At 40.3% G+C, this 26657-nt stretch overlaps 1 protein-coding gene across 2 annotated transcripts in view; it reads right to left on the bottom strand.

Moving 5' to 3' along the window:
* Positions 1–24130, bottom strand: part of lama5 (laminin, alpha 5) — a 110281-nt gene extending 86151 nt beyond the window's left edge. For both annotated transcript variants that reach the window (XM_042002918.1, XM_042002919.1), the window contains exons 1-2: positions 23646–24130; positions 17412–17564 (exon numbers count right to left, since the gene is read on the bottom strand). In XM_042002918.1, the coding sequence (XP_041858852.1) occupies positions 17412–17564; positions 23646–23936 (444 nt within the window). In that variant the 5' untranslated portion in view covers positions 23937–24130. The remainder of the gene's footprint in view (positions 1–17411; positions 17565–23645) is intronic.
* Between the last annotated feature and the right edge of the window lie 2527 nt (positions 24131–26657).

Here is a 26657-nt window from a genome sequence, read left to right as displayed (position 1 = left end):
CATCTTGACACGGGTTGTGGTTGCCGTGGTGACGGCGGTAGTCACGTGATTTGCGGCGAAGAAACAAATAGGCAGCTTCCTGTCCGAATCGCCAAGAGAATGAGTCACTATGTAGTGTGCTCTATAGTGCAGCTCTATGTAGTGAACGAGGGGTTAGGGAGTAGGGTGGACATTCGGACACAGCCTGTGTGAGCTTTTAAAAAAAAAAGACTATATGCGAGTGTTTGGGGCATGTTGGACAGGTGGAAAAAACTTCATAGCGACGCATTATCGCTGCCAAACGATGTCTGAAACTGGAGTTGTAAGGGAGCATAAATAGGCCTTAAGGGTGGAGACATCCCACCTTCATAGTTGGTGAAGTAAGCCGGTGTTCTGTCAGTTTAACATACGCATCAGAGTAGCATACATTACGTTAATGCGCATGCGGGTAGAGGTTAGGGTTAGGGTTAGGTGCAGTCGTCAGTTTGCACTATGCGTGTGCTGATCTGACAACGTATGCTAAACTGACAGAACACCGGTCCAGCGGCTGACTGACGTGTAGGCCTCCAATAAATCACTTAGATTATCTACTGCTGAAATCTAATCAAATAAATGGGACAAAAACTCAAATGTCTCTCTTAAAAAACAAAACAAAACATGGTTTTAGCAGCTCAGTAGTTGTCTTCTCTTTTCCCAGACCTGCAGCTACATATTACCTAAAGGCATCTAGATGAAAGAAGGCAACAAAAACAGCCAATACTTTCTGAAAAACTGTACCTAATTACAGCCTACACATTCCCAATAATCACCACTTTAATAATCTACCCACAGCGTTTTCCAGGTGGTATTTCACTGCCCAGGGGCAGAAGATGTACAGACACAAAGCTTTACATCCATTCAGCCGGCCTCTACATGCTCAGAAAGAGATCTCAGCGCCTCTCAAACACACCTGAAATGTAAAGATTACTGAGTGGATTTTTTTTCTTTCAATCTTCACGACGGTTTGAGGAGTGTTAAAAGGTTCAGCACAAATATGCCATTTCCAACGTGTGACGGCAAGAAAAGTCAAACTGGAGGTCAAAATGCTGCGTTCCAGGAATGTTACAAATACGGAAACGTCTGAGGAGAAATTTATAAAAGCAGTGCCACTTCTGTCAGCTAAGAACAGGAAACTGAGGCTACAATTCACACACACTCACCAACACTGGACAATAGAAGATGGAGAAACGTTACTGCTCTGATGAGTCTCCATTTCAGCTCCACATTCAGATGCTCGGCTCAGAATCTGGTGGAAACATCATGAAAACATGGATCCATCCTGCCTTGGATCAACGCTTCAGGCTGCTGCTGGTGTAATGGTGGGAGGATATTTTCTTAGTACCAACATGACCTGGTTTAACCAGCACAGCCTACCTGAGTATTGTTGCTGACCATGTCCATCCCTTTATGACCACAGTAGAGCATCTTCTGATGCTACTTCCAGCAGGATAATGCACCATGTCACAAAGCTCAGATCATCTCCACCTGCTTTCTAGAACATGACGATGAGTTCACTGGACTCCAACGGCCTCCACAGCCACCAGATCTCAGTCCAGTAGAGCAGCTTTGGGATGTGGTGGAACGGGAGATTCTTATCATGGATGCAGCCGACAAACCTGCAGCAGCTGTGTGATGCTGTCATGTTGATATCATTACAATATCATGTCAATATTTGTCATGTCAAAATTTCTGAGGAATGTTTTCAACACCTTTGTTGGATCCATGACACGAAGAATTAAAGCAGTTCTGGAGGAAAAAGGGGGTCCAAGGTGGACCTGATACAGTGGTCGGCACCATTAGACAGCGTAGTTTTATAGTTGAGGAAATTCCTTGTTCACCAAAAAAGAATAATAAAAAAAGGCTTCAGAAAAAAAAGCAGCAAGAGGATGAGGAGTGGAGATAAGAGGAAGAGGAATGGCTTCCATCATGGAAATACTGAGAGAATTCTTCTTATCAGAGCACATGGGGAGGAAGGGAGTGAAAGGTAGTCAGGGGGCATGAAAAAGATCATTAACTTTGTTTTCTATTTGCCTTTCAATAATAATATTTTTAAATCAGTAATAATAAGCTGATCTGAAATATTGGATTTGTTCCTGTTTGCACTCTCAAAAAAGTATAAAGTAATTCATTCGTGTAAAAATGGTGCCAAATGGTGCTGAAAAAGTTCAGACTTCCCTCATCCCTCAGATAAAAACGACAGCTGGCATGTTGCAGCTTAATAAGTCAACAGACACAAACATCCACCAAAATCTGGCTAGATATTTCCTAAATGTGTCTTCAACTGGAAGAAGGGAGTAGATCTGAAGTTAAAGGAAGACTGGAGAAATAAAGGGGTCAGAACGAGCGAACAGAAGGAGAAGGAAGGGAGGCGTCCTCTGCCGTGACCTTGACTTTCTCCATGTTCCTGATCGACTCCCATTTCGAAGTGCTCCATCAGTCCTTTACTGTAACAGAGAGTCGGGTCAAACTGGATAATTAGTGCAGAACGGGAGGAGGATGAAGAAAGTGAAGGGAGAGGAGGAGGAGTACAGGTTGTCCTGAGAAAGAGAAGGACGCAGATACATTTACTTGTAATACTTGAGATAATATTCTATCATTTTACAGAGTACATTGTACATTAAAGTGACTTCAGGCTCACAAGGACAAATATTATTATTATTTTAGAAAAACAGAGTTTTTTTCTCTTTTTCTTTCCTTGCTTGCTCTACACATCTCCTCAGAGGTCAGGGTCAATGCAAACTTTAGTTAGCCGCTCTTTGAGCTGGATGCTGACAGAAGAAAATGGCTGATAAGTTGATTAATCTGTCACTCTGGAGCTCTTCCAGTCAAACAACTAATAGTTTCAATGATCGAGTTTACCAGAGTTTTCCACTCATCATGTGCCCATTGGCGTGTAAGACAGGGAGTGCTGAGGCTCTTCAGCCCAGTGGCTGCAGCTCTCGGCTTGTGTCCTTCAGTCCAGAGAAGCAGCTCCCTCTCTGCCCGTCTGCTGGCAGACCTTTCTGTATCTCTGCCTGCTTTGATGGCACAGTGACCGGGCAGCAAAGGAAACCTGCTGATAGCTGACTGCTGCCCACAGCTGCCAGTGTCTCATTCATTCGTCTAAATCCTGTTTGGAGGTTTGTGATGTGAGGCAAGTGCACCACTCAGAAATGTCTGAAACACACTCCATCTCTGTCCCAACCACATCTGAACACCATCTACGTGACACCGATAGACGCCTGCTGAGATGGACACAATTTTTCCCAGGATGCAACATTAGTATGATCTATGGCAACAAATGTAACATATATGATTAATAAACATGGTTTTATTAGTGTAGAATTGTATGAAAATAAGAATTATTGTGATTTTATGTCTTCAATTCAACAGGAAATGCACATGCATACTTGAATATGTGTGTGTGTGTATGTGTGTTACATATCTTATTGAATATCAGACATTACTGTCTTTTTGTTCATGTAGCAGTACTATTAATATACTATAATATACTATAATACACTACCTGTCCTTTTGTTGCTGTAATCAAAGATAAAGATAAATCCAACAACATATTAGAGTGACTTATTAATAATGTGATTAGTCATTAAGTCAGTAGGATCTGAAAATGTCAACCTTTACAATAAGAAAACTCACTGTCTCACCACCAACCTTTGTCATTACACACCCTCCCCTGTGCTTATCCCAGTGCTAGACAAACAGACCCCCATACCTCCGTTCCACTCCCATTCACCATTTTATAACTTAACTATGGGAAAACATTCCCTCCTGTTTGCTTTCCTTCCGTCTTCTCTCATCAACTTATCCTGAAGCTACACAAGTTTAACAGCGAGAAATACGAGGACAACAAAAACTAAACTCATTAAGCCGTGCTTCCATGACCTTATCCAACGACAGTGCAGGTCGTCCTGGTTGCTTTTCAGCATGCTACTAAAACAGAAATGAATGGACCAATCAAACACAAGCTGCTGAGTAAGTCTCTTGTTTTGTGGCCACAGTACAATATATAAACCGTAAATGGCCAACTCATTGACGAATCCTCCACTCCCTCTTAACTTTATCCTCCACTTCTCCTTTACTTTAAAAGCAGCTTAGGAAAGAGGAGAAACTCAAACAGCCGGCTGAGTTGACCTAACAGAAACCAATATTTACTGTCACATTAACAAGGGCAAACTCTCTTTGTCCCAGCAGTTTCTTCTCCCCACAGCCCCCCTTTCTGGCCTCTTTTCTAGACATTTTAAGATTTCCTTGTTTCTTTCTGGTTCTTTAAAAAGGCCATCGAGTGAAATATAGAAAAAATAACTGATAGACTGGTGATCAATTTCCAGACAAACTAGGCATCAATAAGCACTGCATTAAAGCAGAAAATAAAAAAATCAAGTTTTGTTTCAATGAGATGGCTGCATCCACTTGAGTTTGCATCATAATTTTATCCTGAAAAATGTAATAAGGAAATACTATATAATAACTATTAAACGCCACCACTGGTTATTTAGAGTGAAGGAAAAAGTTCTGTTGGCCATAAATGAGCAGAATTCGGTAAGAGCTTATCTATCTGTAATCTGTTGGTATTGCATCATAGGATCATGTGGCATGATGGGAATTCTGAATCACATACAGCAACACATGTGTATCACCTTATTTGAAGCATGGACCAAAATAATGACGTGGTCGGCAACCTTACATTCAGAATTGTTATCACAGCTAAACGAGATAATAACTCACTGAATCACCATTGCTGGGGAAAACATCTGAATCATAACTAAGACGCCCAGTGGCATATAGGTTGATATACAAGTGTAAAAACAAAATACCAAACCATCTTTATTTCCTATTTCTGTTTCTAAAATGTGAGTTTAAAATAAATCAGATAATGCTTCAAAAATGAAGTGTAAAAATGGGTCACTGGGGCTTTGCAGCAAACACAGTATTAGAGTTTGAAGCATCTTGTCTGAATTCGGTTCTTATAGCACAATAAATGAGCTCATTGTGTGATAGTAGGCAGAGATTAGAGTCAGACTATTCTTAGTCAGGCTTGAGAGAGAAGGAAGAAAAGGGCTCAAAGTCACTTGTGTGCTTCAGGGAGGATGAGATTGGCTCCGAACATGTTTTTCTGCCTGTGTTCTGTCTAAAGAGGAAGCTGTGCACTGCAGCTGGACCTTCGTGGACAACTTGATAGACAGGATTAAAACTGGTGCCTCAATCTCGAGTAGTTCAGCTGTCAAATCATCAACAGCATCATAATGTCTCCTGTTTTAATGGGTCCATTCTGAGAATTTTTGCTAGTATTAGAAATAATCTACCAAATAATCTGGTAGCAGCTCCCAAGCAACATTTTTAACCTATAAAACTCTGATAACTGATAACCAGGCATTTATATCCCATCCAGGAGGTTTACAATCCAGCCACAAAATGTAGTGTTTATTCAGAAACTTTATTTAATAAAACTACAATGATCCATGATAATGATAATTACATTTTTGTAAGAAAAAAAGATCACTATCACTATCACTACTATGTTGCTAAGAGACCTCTATTTAGACCTGGACATGATGATGAAGCCACTTCCTGTCAGACTGTCCACCAATCAGAGAGCTTAGATTGATCCAATCAGGAGCGGCCAAAGATCAACCAGTGAGCAGAAAGTTCTATGTGTGTGTGAAAAGAAGAAAAATAATGCTCCTCTATGGCTGGAATAAAGCCAAGAAGACGTTTCTGATGCACGGTGGCGCCACAAAGCAGCTGAGCTGGAGTTGGTTTAGTGAGGATAGCAGGTAAATAGTAGCAGGAATAACTGGAAATGAGGAAAAAGTGGAAACATGGAAATAATTGTGTGTTTGTTTCAATATTTTTTCTCCTTAAAGCCAAGACTTGAGGTAATGATGTGCAGATGAGAAAAGGCTTGGTCACTGTTATAATAAATTCTAAGCAAGGTAGAGCGGTCGTCTTGTAACCCAAGGGTTGCCGGTTCGATCCTCGGCCAAGTCGAGTTCATGTCGAGGTGTCCTTGGGCAAGACACCGAACCCCTAATTGCTCCTGATGGGTCGTGGTCGAGCGCCTTGCATGGCAGCTTCCGCCATCAGTGTGTGAATGTGTGTGTGAATGGGTGAATGTGATGTATAATGTAAAGCGCTTTGGGTATCATCCCAGGTACAGTAAAGCGCTATATAAATACGGACCATTTACCATTTATAATATAATATAATAAATTCTGCTGTTTTCTTCTGGCAGGCCTTTATGCTGCTATATCTATTCATACATTCATTTTACATCATTTTACATCATCTGACTGCTAAGGCTGTCCTAAAAAATCATGCCTGCATGTTTACTGATGTTTTACTATTTTTACATAAACAAAAACAGGTAGACCAAAGAAAGCAAAAAACGGATTGAGGTTTAAGGGTTAAAGGAAGAAATAACTCCTTCATTTCGAACTTTTCTCTCTCTGTGAGTCTTTTTCCTTAAAAGCAGAGGAAGGAATCCAATTAAGGAAGAATAAATAAAGTACAGGTCCCCCAGATGTTCATGTGGTTTGTTTACATGCTCCTTTACTGACCGATGAACTAATCCTTTTTCATTAATTTCCATTGAATTCCCTTTTCTCTGTCTCACAGCGAAGAATCTCAGACACTTCACCGGCCATTCACGATCGACTGTTTCCTCCATGTTTGTTCTCCTCAGTCTTTCTGAATGAGTCAAACGCACTCACTGACACAATGGAGTGATAAAGGGCCCATTGACCAGTATTCTGAATGTTGAGTCATTGGGAGGGCCAAAGACCACTGCTCCATCAAAAGGAGGTGGCGAGGGTGGGCAAACATGGCGAGACAATAGAAGTGAGCTGAATGAAGTGGTCAGGGTCACGATGCTTGGGAGAGGGATCCAACATGTCTGAACCGGACTGCAAAGCTAACGGAAGAGTTTCTTATCTTGGCTTCAGAGATCAAAGTGCAAGATCACTGGTATGCAGAGCAGAAATGGATCAAATGTGCTAAAGAAGTTTGGAGATCTATTCACTGGAGCTGCATGTGGAGAAGCCAGGGACATATTTACAATAGTTTCATTTTAAAGATTATTTTGGTTTATTAATAAATTGTTTCTTTAAAGAAAATGTAATGTAGCCTACTGTAATGTGTCAGTGTGTTCGCAATTATAATTGACCATTTTATTTTTGTTGAATATTGAATCTTTTAGTGGTTTATTATCATGAAATGTTAAAGCAACGTTAAACACAAACAATTTCCCTGATCACACCCTGATTTTTTCCAGATCAGTGGTCGAAAACTTCAAGTGTTTGTGCTTTGGGAGCTGTCAGGAAATTTAAAGCAGCTGGAAGTTTTAAGTAAAGAGCCTGACAATGACCTTCGACCTGTGTCAGATCATCAGGTTGGATGGATGTTCAAGACAAATCCGCAACAGATCCAACAAGCCGCAGTAGGCAGCCTCTCATAATCACTTCCTCCTCTCTGATAATGAGACGCACACACACAAACACACTGAGCAATGCATGTGACATGTCAAAGCTGTCATATGAATGCCTGCTTGTCTTTCTCTGTCAATCTCAGCTGGAGTTCTTCTCAGCTTCGCACTCCCCTTTCCTGTCCGACTCCCGTCTTCTTACTCCTACTTTTTTTCCTCCTTTTTCACTCTCACCTCCAGCACATGAACCTTCACAAACCAGAGTTCATTATCTGTCAACTTTAACCTTTAAAATGACTAAAATTATGTTTCAGTCATTATGTCATACAAACATTATTGTAAACATGATGTGTAATGTTAAAAAGAACAGAATGCAATGATTTGCAAATCTAATCAATCTATATTTTCTTCTTAGCAGAACATATCATATGTTGAAACTGAGACATTTTACAATTTCATGAAATATATGAGTTTATTTTTAATTTAATGGAAGCAACACATCTGTAAAAAGTAGTTCCAGGGTGATGTTCAGCACGGTGTAAAAAGTAGTTCCAGGGTAATATTCAGCATGGTGTAAAAAGTAGTTCCAGGGTGATGTTCAGCATGGTGTAAAAAGTAGTTCCAGGGTGATGTTCAGCACGGTGTAAAAAGTAGTTCCAGGGTAATATTCAGCATGGTGTAAAAAGTAGTTCCAGGGTGATGTTCAGCATGGTGTAAAAAGTAGTTCCAGGGTGATGTTCAGCATGGTGTAAAAAGTAGTTCCAGGGTGATGTTCAGCATGGTGTAAAAAGTAGTTCCAGGGTGATGTTCAGCACGGTGTAAAAAGTAGTTCCAGGGTGATGTTCAGCACGGTGTAAAAAGTAGTTCCAGGGTGATGTTCAGCACGGTGTAAAAAGTAGTTTCAGGGTGATGTTCAGCATGGTGTAGCATCCCCTCTTCTTCTAACATCTGTCTGGAAACTTCTGGGAAGTGAGGAGACCAGTTGCTGGAGTTTTAGGAGAGGAATTTTGTCCCATTCTAGCTGCTCTACAGTCCTGGACCTTGGTTGTTGGATCTTTGCGCTCATGATGCTCCAGATGTTTACAGTTTTCCCCCACCATTTTAAATGTGCTTTCTTTCAGAGAATACGGTGCTGTTTCTGTATCCTGTTCACATCTGGCTTCTTCTTTGCATGATGGAGCTTTAACCTGCATTTGTGTCTGTGTTCACAGAAAGTGATTTCTGGAAGTCTTCCTGAGTCCATGCAGTGGTTTCCAGTAGAGAATCATGTCTGGTTTTAATGCAGTGCTGCCTGAGGGCCCCAGGATCGCCAGCCTCCTGTTCTGACTTTTGACTTTGTTTTGATATTATACACTGTAGGCGGTAAGATCTTTAATGTCTTCAAAATTTTATGAAACATTTTCTGAAATTTTGAGACCCAGTTTGTCTCAGATTGGTGAACCTCTGTCTGTCTTTCCATCTGAGACTCTGCCTCTCTGAAATGATCCTCTTATACCCTGTTATGTTACTGACTTGTTGCCAGTTAACCTGATTTGTTGTCAAATGTTCCACCAGTTGTTTCTGATTCGGTTACTTTGTTGATCCTGTTCAAACATTTTCCAGACGTGTTGCTGCCATCAGATTCACAATTAGCTCATATTATCCATGAAATGGTAAAATGTCTGTTTTTGAGTTTGTTAATCTTCTACTGGGAATAAAATATGTGTTGATAAGATTTGGAAATCCTTGTTTCTGTTCTTACGTACATTTTACTCATTATTATTATATTATATTATATTATATTATATTATATTATATTATATTATATTATATTATATTATATTATATTATATTATATTATATATTTTTTATTTTAACTGGCATTATATTAAGCATATTTATTATGCTTAATCTTATGCTGAAATAAAAGAAAACATCATGTGGAATCTGTCTTCGCCTGTCGTCAATATCACTTGATATCATCTTCTGTACAGCAATCATCATCCAGGCTGTGATTTAGCTTCAACTTTATCATTTTTTCCTCCTCTTTCCTCTTTCCTCTTCAACCCAAACCCAATCACTCCTATTAAGGTCAGATTTCTCTCTCTGCAACACTTACTCTCCCCCTCTTCACTCATTTTCCTGCCCAGTACACATAATGAATGACAGAAAAATGTGTGCTAATTGGAAGCGCTTGTGTGTTTGTAGGCAATGTTTAACGCCAAATGAGGCAAACAAAGGGGAAAACAAGAAGAAAGAAGCTGATGAGAAGACAGTGACACAAACGATTCAATTGAGAACGCCGAGGAGTGGAGGAGGGAATGAATGAGTGCATCTGTTGGTTGTGAAGTGATGGCCAATGTTAAAAAGGGAAGAAAGGATCTCCAGTGAGAAACAGAGCGATGCCACTGCTGACTAATGTGTTACTAAACGATGTGGTTGACTGAATCACTGCGAAAAACAAGACAACAGAGAGGCTGTTTTTCAGATTTAATGATAAAGTATAAAACTGATGTAAGAAATGTCACGCCGTGTCAGACTTAGAGAAAGACAATTTATTTCATATGGTACTAGATCATGCAAACGTTGAATTAATTAATGAATGCTTTTTAATTAAATCAGATTAGCTTGTTTACAGTTCAGTTCATCTACAGATGCATTTCAGTATCCTTTAATAATTAGAATGACTGGAGATAGATACATACAACCAGGTTCACCAGTTTAACTGCTTGCTAACCAACCAATCACATGGAAGCAACATGTTGCTTTGCAATGGATGCACCATAACCGATTAGTCGTTGCTTGAAAGCTAGCAAGGTTTCCAGTTTTAGAATGACTATAATAATACAACTTTATAAGACATATTCTGTACACCATGTCTTTTTTTCTTCTTGTTAAAGCAACACACTGCATAACTTTCCAACCTGAAGACGCTCGGCCTTTAACTCGTTTTGATGCCACACTTACATTCATTATGTACATTTCTGAAGCCGTCATTGCCCACATCCTAAGGCCGCGAAACCACACTTCACAATTTCTTCTCTAGCGTCATGTGGCAGCTAAGTTTTGCTTTATGGCATCGTGTCACACACTTGCAACTGGATATCAACACACTTGCTGTTTTAGACACACACATGGCTGATTCGGCATAGAAACGCCAGAGGACATTATTAGAGACAGAAAGTGACAGAGAAAAAGATAAGAGTCAACGTTGGACTGAATTTTACTAGCTGGAGAGAGCTCAGAGGAGAGAGGATACAAAATGGATGCAGAATTTGTCTTCATTAGAGTAGTAGTGCTGCTTTAAAGTTTTCCTGTAAATTAATTAAATCCAAAATGCGCAATGTGCAAAGTTCTAACCTTAAAACTCTGCATTGCTGACTTGTTTGATGGCACAGTGACATCTATTATGTACATTTCTGGAGCTGGAGCTGCACAGCAGGGTCCTGAGGCTGTAAAACAACTTCACAATTTTTTCATGAACAAGAGGTTTGATCTGCATTATCTTGATCTTCCCTTTCTTTCTGCATCTCACCATCACTGCTCTGTCGAACAAAGAGGAGTCTTTGTGCTCAGAGACAGCGATGAAGAGTTTGCTGAGGAGGCAGAGCGAGAAGAGAAAGATGGGAAGGATGATGATGATGAGACCAGAGAGAAAAAAAAGAACTAAGAGATTTCCCAATGATTAGCAGGTGTTACCGCAGATTCCAGAGAATTAGCTGAATACACGTTAAGACGCAACAACAGGTCACACACACAACACACACACAGAAGAAATTGCAACTGTATATAAAATAAAGAACAAAGAAAAGTAATTTTCTGTCCAACCTTAGAAAAAATTATTTGTAATCAACATTTCATCCACTCTCATCACTGTAGATACAAAACCAGACTCTAAATTAACACCACTACCCCTCCAAATGTGGCGTAAAATGAATCTTGTCAGGTATAAATGAAAACCTCCTGTCCAGTTCAGCAGGTGACGAATGAATCTAATCATTTCAGTTATTTAATAGCGGCAGTTCTATCACTAGATTTCCCATCAACACCACTCCGTGATGTAGAGAATCATCCATCCATCAGATGCACGGTGTCGTCTACGAGCTGCTGCCTAAACAAGGTTCAGCTTAATGAGGAGACTAGTTTAAATGAAGTGACGCGTAGCAGGAAAAACATAAATCTGGCAGTGGTTGCAGCCGGGCTGGTGGCCAAAGTGGTAAAGACCCACCCTGAAATCTGACTGGACACCCATGGTGCCACCTCAGGTACTTCACAGGTCACTTGAGGAGGAGGAAAGAAGCATCATTCTAGACATGCATGGATCAGTATCACTACACCAGTTTGAAGTAACTTTTTTAAAGTAATTTCATAATTAGTCATACTTTAAAAATATTGACATGTGACTTCAAATTTCTAGAAGAGATTTTGTCCCTGTGCAAGTTCAACTACTATGTTAGCATCAAGCTATGTAACAGAGCTAATCTAGTTATATGATAGCACGATTAGCTTTAAGATAATGTGCAGAAACCATGTCATTTTTTGTTTTAAGTGAGTTTTTTTAGACACATTAACTTAGTTAATCAAGGTTTTCACTTTGGAGCTGAAAATAAACTATAAACATGCTCAAAGAGAACCTCAGTATCCAGGTTTCTTAGCGCTGACTAAGCTAGCGCTAAATGATCCAGTTTCAGTTAAAACAGGAGGCTAGCAAGCCTGCTAGTTTATTTCGAAGTAGCTACTGCATGATTATGATGAGAGATAAAGCCTCTAACCAGTCTTATCTTGTATGAAGATAAATGAAGAGAAAGGGAGATATTTCTGACTTTTTAGCGCCACATGCTACAACCAAAACAACTAACTTACATTTCTACCTTTTTCAGCTTGTTACAAATATTTCTGCTGCTACAAATATAAACTGCTTAATCTCTAAACTGCAAGCAGGAAACTGTTGGGATTTTGCAGATGTGTAAACCTCCAACAGCCTCCACCCTCTAGCTCAGAGCTGGCATTCTGACATTAAAACTGCTTCAATGGCAGGAAGAATTCAGTCAGAGTCAGTTGGCACTGATCCCTCTCTACACTGAACAATGAAGCTACGTCAACACAGCATGTGTTTGTGTAAGCCTCTTTATTTGTCGGTCCTGCAGGAAAACCTGCCAACACACCACGTGTGAGAACCCTTCAAAATTTCTTAAGAAGCTTCACTTAAAATGTTCTTGAAGATTTTTGTCTTTTATTTCACATTTGTGGGTCCACATTTGATGGCCATTTAAAAGATCTATTATAGAATATTTTACTTGAAAGCTGTGACATATCCTGGAATTTTTAAATGGTGTAGCCAAGTTAAGACAAATGTTAGTGTGTGATGGCCAATCAATGGATATCGTCAACTCCAACATCCAGCAGATCATTGTTTGGTTTGAATCAGTGTGTGAAATGCAGGGATTCTTGTGTGTCTGGAGTTTGAAGCCCTTTCCAATATTAAAAACAATACTCTGTTTATAGATTTAAAAAAATCTTTTACAAGATATGAATTTTGAAAAAGAGCTAATTGGTATTACAAACACAAAATGGTCTTTATCCAAGAGAGGAAAGAAAGACCAAACATTCTCATACTGCAGAGTAAACACACTGAAAAACCAAAGCTTAACCAGAGTCGAGCTGTTCTTGTAGCTAAAGTGTTGCTCTTTTTTTTTTAAGCGTAACAGGATAACCCATAAAACCCTTACACACCCAACTAACCCCCTCCCATGTTCAACCATATTTCACACACTTTAATATATGTTGACTGAATGAAAAAAAAACAACATCACCATTTCTTGAAAGGCTGTCTCATCACATACATGATGACTTTTTGATTACAGCGTTCAAGAGGTCACTTGTCCTGAAAGTTTTAGATGTTTTCCTGCTTTAACACACACAGTTTAAATTAATTGATCATCAACAGTCTTGTGCAAAACTTAAGCTGTTGGAGATATCCATTTAATTTTAATCTGGTGTGTTGAAGCACAGAAACATCTAAAACCTAAACGATAGAGGCCCTTGATGATCAGAAATGGATATACCTGGATATTTGGTTATTCACCCAATACAGATGAACTTGCATGCAGTCCTCCAAAAACAATAAAAGAGCCAGTTACGATCAAAGATGACACGATGAATGGGTGCAATGCTTAAGCTATGAGATGGCTCAAATCTGACCCATCTCTGATCTTTCTATGGCAGTCGGAACAATCCAACTTTTTCAAATCCGACCCAGGATACGGCCACATTTCTGATCCTTTTCAAAGTTTCCTCAGTCTGGACGGTCATGTTGCGTTGCTTCCAACTTTTACACCATTGACATGAGACAGATGTCAAAATTCAGCGCCGGGAGGGCAAGATCGAATTTAACAATGAACCAAACGTTACATCATAATTTTGTTAGTTCAAACTCCACAACTTCAAAACTGAAACACACACACCAAAATGTGTAGCACCTATATTTACCTCCGTAAATAACATGATGGGTATTACATCTTTGGGACGATTCAGGGCCATAGACTACTCACACTGGATCCTGATAGTGGTTGCATTCAATTACAATTAAATAAGTCACAAAAAAAAAAAAAAAATGGATCTCAGCAAAAAATGATCATTGGGCTTCAAAGCCTAAAGTTTGGATGTAGCCTTATTGTTTGAAAAAAACTCAACAGCAGATTTCATCACAAAGAGGAAGAAGAGCTGAAAACAATCCAAAGCAAAGAATCACAGATAGCTGCAGAGGACAGTTTTTAATATTTTTAACTCTTGTTTTGAGTCCATCTTGAATCCACTTTAACTTCAGGTTTTTCCACCACAGAGCAATGCTAAAGCACCAGCACAAACAACAACAACAAGTCTGATGCAGTTCTGCAGGGCTCCAAGCTGACGCTGCTGACAGATCTGATCACAAGAAACATTTTTTAAGCTCAAGAAGGAAGGATTGTGTAACAGAAGACCTCACCTGAAGAACATGCGCGCACACACACACAGAAAAGTACATTCCCCTCTGAAGCCTCTACTGTGCTCTAATAATAGTGTGCTGAAACAGACAAGCATCCTGTTCTTTTCCTCCGTCATCTCCTCCTCTTTCCATGCCCTCACCTCCTTTACCTGTTTTATCCTTTGCCTAAAATTCTCTGTTCCATGTTCCTGACGCCCCTCCCCCCGATCTTCTGAGGTATTTTATTTACCTTGCCTTCAAACTGTATTTATTATCTCACCACCCCCTTTACCTGTGACAGCGATTCTTCCACTACCACACTTGTGAGGAATGAAGCTGTACACACCTGGGCACAGGGTGAAAATACATTCAGATCCAACTTTAAGACTTACATCACTTAGTCCAATATTAACAACTCTCTGATCCTTTGATCTGTACTGAATTAATCCAGTTCAGGATTGTAGGGATCTGAAGTAGGGCCGCACAATATAGAGAAAATGTGCCTTTACTGTGATAATAGCCTGCGACACATCGCAACCCCTGCCTAAAGTGTGATAAATAATAGTCATAGTGGTCAGATAAATATATTTGCATATTTTAAAGATGCCCTACATAATTTTCCAGCCTTAAAACTCTGCGTTCTGGACTCATTTGATGGCAAAATGACATCTATTTAGAACATTTCTGGAGCTGTCGCTGCCCAGCAGTGTCCCGAGAAACTGAACTATGCAACTTTTTCTTCTGTGATGCCGCGTGATGTTGCAGCCAAGATTTGCAAGAAGGCATGATCGGAGGAAGACAGGAAAAGAAAGAGAAAAAGAGACAGAACAAGAAATACGACAACAGTTAAGACTGTGTTTTACTGGCTGGAAAGTACAGGTAGGATGCAAGATGGATGCTGAATTAGCCGTCGATAAGGGGCACGTCACTGAGAAAATCTGCAAAAGTTCTGTAGTGTGTCTTAACGGAAGTGATGTGATGTTGTTCGCTGCTGTGTATTCATGCTCTGTGTGCACCAATGGCAAATCAAATGGACTCTTCCTGTCGTAGATGCTCCATGTAGATCCATCTAACAGAAGATGGAGTAAAGAGTTGAGATGCCTGCAGGTAGTGAGAGGAGTGATGAAAATGTGGATGCGGAAGAACATGTGGCTAAAATGAACAACACATTGAGTTTTAAATGTGCCCGTCACAGACATTTGTACATCGATGAAGAATCATTAATGTCTGCATCACAATGCTTCTAAAAAAACTAAATTTTCCCCATCCCAGATTATCTCCAGATTTCATTTGATTTGAGCAGCTCCACACAGAGATAAGGGTAATTCTACAAGCCTTCCCCTCTGCATGCCAAGACAGGTTAACTCAAATTCCAATCTCTCTTTTTTCTCTTTCTCTTTCATTCAGGCAGGTGGGGGGGGGGGGGGGGGGTCGGCACCTTCTCTGCACCCTGTCACTAACACAAACACAAGCCCCACTCTTCACCCACCTACATTCTTTCAAGACAAAAACTGCAACCTGGTAACTGGAGACCCCCCCACTCCCTCCCCCTGCTGCGCTCAGCAGCAACTCTAAATACAGATGTGATACACAAACGTTTGGTTCAGATTCAAGCAAGGTCCACGTAGATCTGCAGCTGCAACAGGTTAATTTCACACTGAAACATTCTGGTTTTAAAATAACATCATACTGCTGCAAAGAAAATATTCTGTTATATTCCTGCAAACAATGAAGACGAAATCATGCATCTGCAACAGCATCACGCATGCATTTTAACCCCTTGATGCCTATTGTAGCAAATTTGGGACAAACCATTTTGGGCTTTTCAAAAAGTGTTTTACATTAAACTGTTTGTTATACAAGACTGAGGTGAGATACTTTTTTCACTGCTGTGCCACTAAACTGCAGCAGAGCAGCAGTATTATGGGAGATGTTGAGTCAAATGTCACTTTTAGACATGTTTACTAGAGGTACTTAAAACAATAGGTGGATGGAGATAATGGAAATACAGCAAAGGAATGTACAATTCTCACAACAATATAATAGTAGTCTATTTTTAGCCAATGTATTGCAGCAATTATTCTCTCATTCAGTGGAAAATGTGGTTAACAGCAGTCAGTGATCACCATCAACTACTGTCATGTATTGTTTTCAGTTTGACAGTTGCATCTATTTCAAAAGCTTAACTTTCCATTGGTACTTTGCATTTTTGATTTAAGAACAAAATAAGGCAGGTTTCGTCATAAAACATCAAATGTAATAACTAAGCTCTAAGGTACCAGTCCTGCATATTACATCACACTAGTCATATTCAAGAGCATGAATAGTTTGAGAGCTTCTGGTTGTTCCAAACTATTCATGCAGGGTAAAAAAAAAAAAAAAAAACTATTCATGCAAAGTGAACAAAAACATCTTTCACAAGCTGAACACACACACAGACACACCGACCTTTAACACAAAAACAGAGGAAGAAAGAAGAAAAAGGAACAAAACAGAGTGAAGCAAATTGAACAACAGAGGGAGATGGGAATGGAAAACTGAATGCCACTACAGAAAACACAATCTCCAAATGCAAGAACACACACATGCCGAGTGTCTCTCCACAGCTGAATGAAGAAGGCACTTGAGCACAAGAGCCTGGCACAAAAGAGCTACATCCAAGAGGATGAAAAGGTTGTTCAAAAACAAGGCTTAAAAACACAAAAAAGGTTAACATCGAGCTCAGGGAGAGAGAGACAGAGAGAGAGAGAGAGAGCACTGTCATCATGCATGAATGTGTGTGAGAATATCTTTATTTGATTCATTACTCCACAGCAGCAGTAGTGCAATAAAACCTTCTGCCAGAAACAACAACGTTTAATCAACTCAAACCGGAGTCCAGTCTTTTACGTCGCTGTGAGGCTCAGAAACAAGACAGCCGGCTAATTAATGGGTTCAAACACATGAGTCTTCACACAAACCTTGTTCATATGATGGCCACAAACACAAAGACAGAGTGTGTGTGTGTGTGTGTGTGTGTTTTTATCCTACCTGTCCGAGGTCCAGGGTGACGTTCACTTGGTTGTACTCCGTGCTGCGGGACAGAGGCGGGCTCTGCCACCATCGCTCTGTCCCGTCAATGGCGTTGGTGATGGGATGGGCCCGATCACTCTCCCCCTGGCTGCAGATGTCACAGTACTGGCCCTGAGAAGACAACGAAACAGATGGAGTGAGGATGTGTATGAAGTTTAAAAACAGCTCGACGAGTCAGATTTAGGGCACATTCACACCAGGACAGTCCAGGCGAGTCTATTCGATTTGAAGGGGAATGCCGAGAAATATCACACCTTCTTTTCATTTGCTGTCAAGCTGCACTTTCATCAAGTAGACCAAACCACCTGGATGTCACGCAGCTGTAAAAACTGGCCGTTTGGGGGTAGACCCACAGACCGCTGGTGGACCAAGCAGCACCAGTGTGAACACACCCTTAAGGTCCATTTATACAAAGGATGGATATGGAGCTTCCTGTGTCTGTCTTCTGCGTCCTTTACATGTGTAATCTGGCCCATTTCCAGAGCTCTTGTGCAGCAAACGAAGCAGTACCAACTGGAAACCATGGGGGCAGTGCTGAGCAGTATAGCTGACATGCAACCAGTGAAAGAAACCAAGAAGAAGCAGCTGCTGCATTGTTTTAATGGCAACACAGACCACCACCATCTACTGCGCTGCCTCTTTTTATATTTCTTTCTGAGAGTGGACATTGTCATCCTCCACCGTTGTCATGTTAATTATTCTGTGAAACTAACGATGTTACTGGTGAGCTTTGAACTGTGCACTGCCCCCTTTTAACAACCATGCCAACTCAAAGAACTGGCAACATTAGTTCTGCTGCAAATACACCCTAACCCTCTTCCATGGGTTGTACATTTCTTTTGGAGCAGTGTGAATGCTCATTCACACTCTGATGTGGCCCAAGGAAGCAAAGTCTGGTCTGCTTGAAAACCAAGGTCTTGGTTTACTTGCAAGTGAATCCTGGTGCGATTCCCTGACAGTATGAAAGCAAACGTACCATCCAGCGAGGAAGTGATGTAGAGCAACATGTTGGATATCCTGCTGCTCATACTGGACAGATTTTTCTAAAAACTGTGTTATGTTTGAACACCAAAGTAAAAATAGAAACTATAAGACTGCATTAACTTATTGTTTCTCCACTGACTCGTTGCAATGAATGACCTGCCGTATCAAAGAACCAGATTTTCTTCTTGTATCTGAAGTCCTCACCCAATCAAACCGAGTCCCTCAATCTACCCTGGTGTAAGTACACCCTGTACAGCAATTAGCCACAAGTTTTCGGTTTCTTACAAAGTTTGGTTTGGCTTTACCAAACTGTTCACTTTCCACCTCTTTCAACCAGGCTTTCACTGTAGATTCTGCAGCTCCCTTACTTAAAATCTGTCCAACATCCATGAATGTTTTTGATCTTTTAAGATCTGATATTTCTTAATAGAGGGAAGTCAAAACTTTGAATGTACCAAGTGAGAACATACAGGCTTGAGTCATTCAATCCACCAAGTGAAAATCACATCAACATGACAGGGGAAAGCTCATCAATGAAAACACCGGGAATATGTTTAACTTATCTTCATTACAAGGGAGATATCCACATATTGGTGTTGATTCTGTGTAAAAGTCTTCTGCTTTGACAAAACGTTTATTGGACCTGATTATAGTGCGATTTCACTCTAAGCACCCCAAACAGAAGCACGATGTTTCTGAGTAAAACAGCTTTGAAAAGAGGGTTTTGTTTTACAGCTGATGGTTACTGAAGGAAAATGGATCAGGTTTCTTGTATTTCAAGAGAAAGACGACTCCACCCAGGTTAGTTTAACAATGACATGTCAGCATCAGGGTATTAACGTGTGATAAATTTAACCTCAGTGCTATCACTGTTTTTACTCACAAGAAGAGTTGCAGCAGACCTCCTCATCCCAGAGGAAAGGGATGCAACTCTTAATTCATCTGCATGACGTTAGATGTCCTCTTAAACTAGGAAGGCTGCAGTGGAAGGAAAATCTTCCGGGGTCAGTTTTCTCACTTACATTTCTTTACTTGTGCTTTAACTGCTTGACAGCTTTGTCTTTAAGAAAGCTAAAGTCACGCAGTTAAATTTGTACGTGCGATATGTCGGGACTGAGCATAATAACCTTGATATGTTATTTGATGGTGTGAAGTTACGATCATATCCTTCAGTTTTAATAACTTTTGTGTTATCTGGCAAATGTTAACTTAGTTCATTTAGCACATTTCCAAGTGAGGTGCAGAGCTGGTGTTAGTTTCCAGCTTTACTTAATTTTTTTTTTATAATGAGTGGGGTTAGGAGTGGTTATATGTCCATAATTAGTCAGCACAACTCTGTTTTGTTTCATCCTTATTCAATTCACTTTAGCTTTACTTCTAAGTGCTAACTCATAACAAAGTCATCTTAAGGCACTTTTACATACACAATCCAATTCAATCCATTTTAAGCCTTTATATGCTCCACATCAGTCTAACTTATAATAACTATTTGTTTGCTTTGATTTATTCCAGACATGTCAACATCATTGTACCAAACATAATACATAACACCACAATAAGAAAACAATCTTAAACACAGATTTGAAACTATGTGCACATACATACATTTGTTTAAAACAAATCTATAGTCTATAAATAAATCTCTACCCACCATGCATACACCCATCTATATGCACATTTAAATATTTATACACCCCCACACATACACTCACACAGCAACCCACATGACACGCGTATAAATGTATCCACCTAACATGTCTGAAACTGTGTTCATATGAACCAGTTCAATCCTCCACCCTGAGCTGCACAACGAGAAAGCGAAACAAAAACCTCCAGCAGAGCCAGAACCAGAAAGGAAGGCCATCTGTCTGGACCAGTTTGGGGTGGAGAGGATGGAAACTTATTAGCTCCCACATGTTCAACAAAAACCAAACGTAAAGAAAATAACAGGAAGTCATGTTGCTACATACGTACTCATAAAGAGATTTGATGATGGACTGGAAAATTTAAACAAGGATTTCTTGAATATCGCATTTCAGAAATGCATGTAGACGTGTCATAATCTGATTACTCCCAGATATAGGATTTTACTGATCATGTAAACAGACTCAGTGATCAAAGTGATTGATTCATTTTCCAGTTTCATTTGGCTGCAAATCTCAGCAACATGAGGAGGGAAACAAAGCAGAGCCTTAGGCTACGTTCACACTGCAGGTCTTAATGCTCAAATCCGATTTGTTTAACAAAATCCTTTTTTTTTTTTTTTTGCATAGTCATTCACGTTTTTTCATTTTTACTAGTGATGGGAATCACTAGTCACAGAGAGAACTGGATCCCAGTAGTTCAGTTCCTTGCGACACGTGCAGAGCTTTGATCACAACAAAGGGGGGAAAACCTCCAAGCAGAGCATTTCTTACGCTGCTTAGCAACGGCGGCAACTCTCGAGCGGGAGCACAGCTTCAGTCTTAGATGTCACAGGTAACAAATCTCATCCAGGTCCTGTTGGTTGTAATAATGTTAGAGTCATACTGAATGAATGATATCCATTTCATTTTAACATTTAGTTGAGGAGGACTGCCAGAGTGAGGCTGGTTCAGAGGCAGGTTCTCACATGTCTTTAGCTACCGCTTTCATCGAGGCAGGGAAGAGTAAAATTACGGAGGCCAAAATAAATGAATGTCACCGAGCAGTTACTAGATTTGTGCTGAAAGCTTTGCTCCCGTTTGCTACGATGGAAGCCGGTGAATTTAGAATAATTTGCTGCATAGTCTCTCATGTCTTAACTGAAAATTCTCAAAATACTATTTTAACCATTTCAGCTCTGTTTTATTTATTCCCTTAACCTTTTCTATAGGGAAATGACAAAGACTCAACTCAAAATACCAGCCCCACAAGCAGAGAGAGTTTGACCAATCATTTGATCCCTGACTGACATGGGGTTGAAAAGAGCAATCTGATTTCAGTCCTCCACCCTGTTTGAGCCGGTGTTCTCCACAGCAAGAGATGCCTTAAGTCCTGAAAGATCTCCTTCCTGAAAACGCAAACATGCTAAAATTTCTGCACAAATCTGTTAATGTGCAACAGTTGATCATTGCAATCTTATTTTATCTTATAATGTTCATTTGACAGAGGAATTCTCATTTTTTAAGTTAAACCAGCTTTAATTTTGTTCAAGTGAAATAAAAACATGTTGGTGCATACTTCAAATTAAAGAGTCGTAGCAACCACACACAGTTTTACTATATTTTACTCCCTAACTAACTCGATAAAGAATCAAATCAATAAGTGTTATTGATAATGGAATCGGTGTCGTTAAATTCTTATCTACTCCCATCCCCCACTGTGACCTTCCTCACACTTAAGCATGAAGGGTACATGACCCTGAAGTAACACGCATGCGCAGAGGAAAACATGACGTCTGGCTGTCCATAGTGGACAGAACAGTCAAACCAAATGCTAATTAAGTCCAAAACTTCACTTTCTTTCCGTCGACTAGCTGCATCAATGTTATCTGCCATGATTCAATATTGCTGCGGTTCCCATCCACCGGCGCAGAGTTGTGACTGTGAAAGTCGGATGAAATGTGGCCTGACCGTTCAGACTGAGGTCACTTCGACGAAGATCAGATAAGTATCCGATTTAAGATCACATATGAAAGTGGCCGATCGGGTTTAAAAAAATAATAATAAAATCTCATTTGTGCCATTCAGAGTGTCATTAGAAATTCCAATACGAGTATGAATGAAGCAAACATCTTATAAACCCATAATGCACCACTCCCAGAGCAAATGATCCAACTCCACAAACACACAGAAACATCTCCATTTACCCTCAAACTACTGTGAGCAGACACGGTAGAGATACACAGAGAGAATATTCCATCTAATCAAGGGGGTAAAAGATGGAATAGCACACGTCTAAGTTTTCCAATGCTTGTTGTTCCTTCGTTATCCCAGCAGATAATACTTAATCTTTATGTTTGGCCATTCATTGCCAGTTTCAACCAAAACACTTTATGTTTAATTAAAACAAACGTTTTCAGACTTTTTAAAAACTCTCACACAAGACAGGGGAGCGAGCAGCACTCAGGCCTTAATAATCTGGTGGTAAAAAGAGCACGTAAAGTCAGTCTGATTGGAGGACACGGGTCAGTCACCGTGAGGAATGTGGGGAACAGGTGGGAGAAAGAAAAGGAGACAGAGCGAGAGAAGGCAATAAGCTTTTACGTCGTTGCCTGGAGGGTTGCTTTAATAGTTAACTCATGAAACTGCAATCATCTTTCTGTGTGTTAACTAATACATTATAACTCCCAGCAGACCTAATGATGAGATTTTACAGCCTCACAAACTCCTCATCACATGAAAACAAGTGGAAGGATAAAGGAGGGAAAAACGCTATCAGGAGGTTAGTTTTTGTGGAGTCCGAACCAAGTTAAGCTGTGTGGTTTTATGTAAGTGGCCCCTGTTAAGTATTGCCAAGTCCTACAAAGGAAGCAGTGCATGAAATAAGGACCTGGCACAGAAGCTGGAGAGCCGCACACACTGCTGACCCCCTCTGTTCAAAATCACCGCCCAGAATGCATCTATCATGACAAAGCCTGCAGTTACCATGAAGAGTCATGATCCAAATGTTATTGCAACGATCACATAAATGCATTCAACTGCAGAAGACAAATAACAGACATCATCATCATCATCATCATCACCAGAATCATGATTTGAGTTCCAAAAATACCCAAGTGTTAATATTAAAACACTGGGAGGGTTTAGGAATTACACATGGAAAAAAGCTTTATAAAATCAATTATATACTCTAAAAATAAATAAAAGAGCAAGGAACTATGAATAATAAGTAATGTAAGTCCTTTAGGTTCACATGTGGTCAACAAAAGATTTAAAAAAATGCAAAAACAATAAAAAATAAAATAAAAATAAAAAAATAATAGAATTGAGGCTTTAAAAATTTAATGAAAATTCAAACACTGTTATAATTAAACATTTAAAAATAAATGGTCATTTTTATCATTAAATAAAAAATTGAGGATATAAGAAAAAAATATTAAGAAATTAATAAAATATTAATAATTAGTCAGACAGACAGACATACACACACACACACACACACACAGAGACAGACAGACAGACAGATAGATAGATAGATAGATAGATAGATAGATAGATAGATAGATAGATAGATAGATAGACTCACCTGAATGGTCTGGCCCGGGTCTCCTGACACCGGGCCTCCGACCAGCTTGCAGTACAGGTCGCGCACGCTCCTGCCGTTCTCGTCCTCCCCGCAAGTCGCCGTGGCGGTGATCTTGGTGCCCTCAGCCAGGTTAAAGTACGGCGGGTGCAAACTGTACCCGTTCAGGCCGGTGTTCGGCAGCTCTTGGACCGACACGAAGCGGCAGCAAGTCGCCAACAGCCCGATCAGCCGCGCGAGGAAGAGCGCTGCCCCGCCGGTGGACGCCGGTCCGTTCGCCATCATCATCATCATCTCCACCTGTCGGCTCGATCCAGGTCCGAGGAGCAAAGTTTTTTGGGGGAGATAAACCAAGCTGCGCCGCTAACTTCTGATGGAGAGACGCATCTGTGTGGTGAAAAGAGGGGAAAGCGGACTTCAGCGTAGCGCGGGGAACTCTGTTAACTCCTGGAGCGCAGCGCGTCGAGGTGTCCGTCCTCTACTTTCTCTATGTCGCTCCACCAGGCTCCAACTCCGGCTCAATCTGAGGTCCTCCTCCTCCTCCCACCCCTTTCTCTCTACAGTCCGTCCCCAGTCGCTGCAGGGCGGAAGCTCCTCAGTGTTCATTAACTGGTTCACTTAACGGGCTCCAAAATACAGGATTTATTGGAGTTCAACTTTAAGACTACACCATTTTATTTTCACCTCCCCTCAGCACCTCCACTGACAACTACATCAGGTCCGCCCTGCTAGTACCAGGTTGGAGCTGGTTTCTCTTTCAGAACTGCTGGCATAGATTCAACAAGGTGTTGGAAACATTTCAGAGATGTTTACATATCATTGCGCATGGACCCAGAGGCGGTCCTAGTCAGTATTACCCAAGGGCCAACATGTAGACCTTGTTCATTTAATTTCTTCCTCTTTCTGTGCTTCATTCTCTGAGCTGTTTTCATTTTTTTTAACCTTTATATGTTCATCTGTTTACTTGTTACTGGACTGAAGAATTAAATCATCACCATCTCTAACACCATCAAATTAGCATCAAGATGTGGTGACAGATTCCTGTTTAAGTTTTTATTGGTTTATTTATGATTTCACAAAACCTACTAATAAAACTAACACATGTCACACTATTGGTGTTGAACCAAAACATCAACACCACAAATCAGCAGTTTGTGGTGTGGTTGATTTTAATTTCGTCTGTGGGATCTAAAGCACCGACTAAAATGACATCAGAATGAGTGGATGTCTGGAAAACTGGTTGGGACCAATTATAAAGATTTTTATTTTGTTTTTAACTTCTTCATGCCTGAATTTATTTACAATTATAATAAAACACAATAAATACAGGCAAAAAATGAAAGAACAATGACAAAAAACACTGGAATAAAGCAGAATCCAATTAAATATCATTTAATACTGATGAATAGATAAAGATAAATAAAAAAAATATAGTCCTTAAAAACCAGCATGATGCAGGGAGCGCTGAAACTGTGTCTGGTTAAACTCTGGGTGACAGTAGGTCGCCTGTTTTTCTCCTCCCTTATCTTTCTCTCTGTCCCACTGTAATCTTGTCTTTCTCCCTGGGAACTGTCAGACAATCTCAGGCAGACTTTTGTCCTCCTCCTCCTCCTCCTGCTGCTTCATTCAAGAGCATAAGAAATGGACAGAGACGAGGACAATGTCTCTGCTCAGTATTCCAGTCCAACAAAAGCTCTCTTGAACCCTAAATTGTTTCTCAAACAGCAGAATAATCTTCTTTTTAAGTCTTCGGTGTGATTCCTCCAGGAGCAGCCATCATTCTTCTGAATAAGTTGTTTTTCCTCCTACTTTCTTACATCTCTCTCCTGTGGGGAAGACTGTTTAAGCATCCCTGTAAACCAGAGTACAGCTTCTTTTGTTCTGAGTGATGACGTCCATCTCTTATACAGTAAGTTCCTTCTTCCCTCTTGATCAGGTGTCACAAACTCCGGACATCTTGGGCCAGTGTCCTGCAGGTTTTAAATGGTAAATGGACTTGTACTGATAAAGTGCTTTTCCAGTCAGTTTGACCACTCAAAGCGCTTTACACTACTTATCACATTCATCCATTCACACACACATTCACACCCCGATAGGCACATCGTGAGGCAACGTGGGGTTAAGTGTCTTGCCCAAGGACACTTCAGCACGTAGTCAGTGGAAGCCTGGAATCGATCCACCTACCTTCCAGTCGAAAGACTCTTTCTCCTGAGCTACAGCGGCCAGTTGCTGTCGTTTTAGATGTTTCCCTGCTGCAAGACACCTGATCCAAATGAAAGAGGACTCATCAGCTTGTTGTCACGCTTTGCAATAGCTCCTTAACAACTCATCAGTTTGAGTCAGGTGCGTTGCAGCAAGGAAACATCTAAAACCTGTGGGAAAGTGGCCCAAGAGGTCTGGAGTTTGTATCCCTGCTCTAGATGGAGGTTCTTCATCCCCAAAAGTTAAATTAAATGTTGTTGAAACAGTTTTGTTCCTACTTCCATTAACTGAACTGAAAAAACTGCAGCGTTAGGCTAGCAAGGCTGCTAGTTGGTTTTAAAGTAAACTATAGTATGAAAATGTGGAGAAATAAAGAGAAAGGAAGCTATTTCTGACTTTTTGTAGAGGAAGAGCACTTCAGGCAAACCTCAGTCCTACAGTCTGCAGCACTGACAGCTTCCAACGTGTAGCTAGCCAAACCAGTTTACCTTTCTATGGATCATTTTGCAAATAGCAATTCAGATTATTTATGTGAATATATATTTTATTTCTTATCTCTCTCTAAGGTGACCACAGTTTTCATAGCAGTGTTTGAGAGAGGAGTATGATCATTTCCTCCAGAGGGTTGCCCCATGTATTAAAGTTTAGCTAAGCCACTGCTGGCGTATGACACAATGCATAAAGCAAAACTAAGCTGTAATGTGATGCTCCAGGCTGGGAAAAAGTTGTCATGTGCAGTTTGAACAGCTTCACGACGCTACAGGGCAACGTTGGCTCCAGGAATGTACAAAAGAAATGTCAGTATACCATCAA

The sequence above is a fragment of the Melanotaenia boesemani genome, chromosome 13 (assembly GCF_017639745.1).
Source record: "Melanotaenia boesemani isolate fMelBoe1 chromosome 13, fMelBoe1.pri, whole genome shotgun sequence".
Lineage (NCBI taxonomy): Eukaryota > Metazoa > Chordata > Actinopteri > Atheriniformes > Melanotaeniidae > Melanotaenia > Melanotaenia boesemani.
Note: the sequence above shows the minus strand (reverse complement) of the source record. Positions and strands in the feature narration are given on the sequence as shown.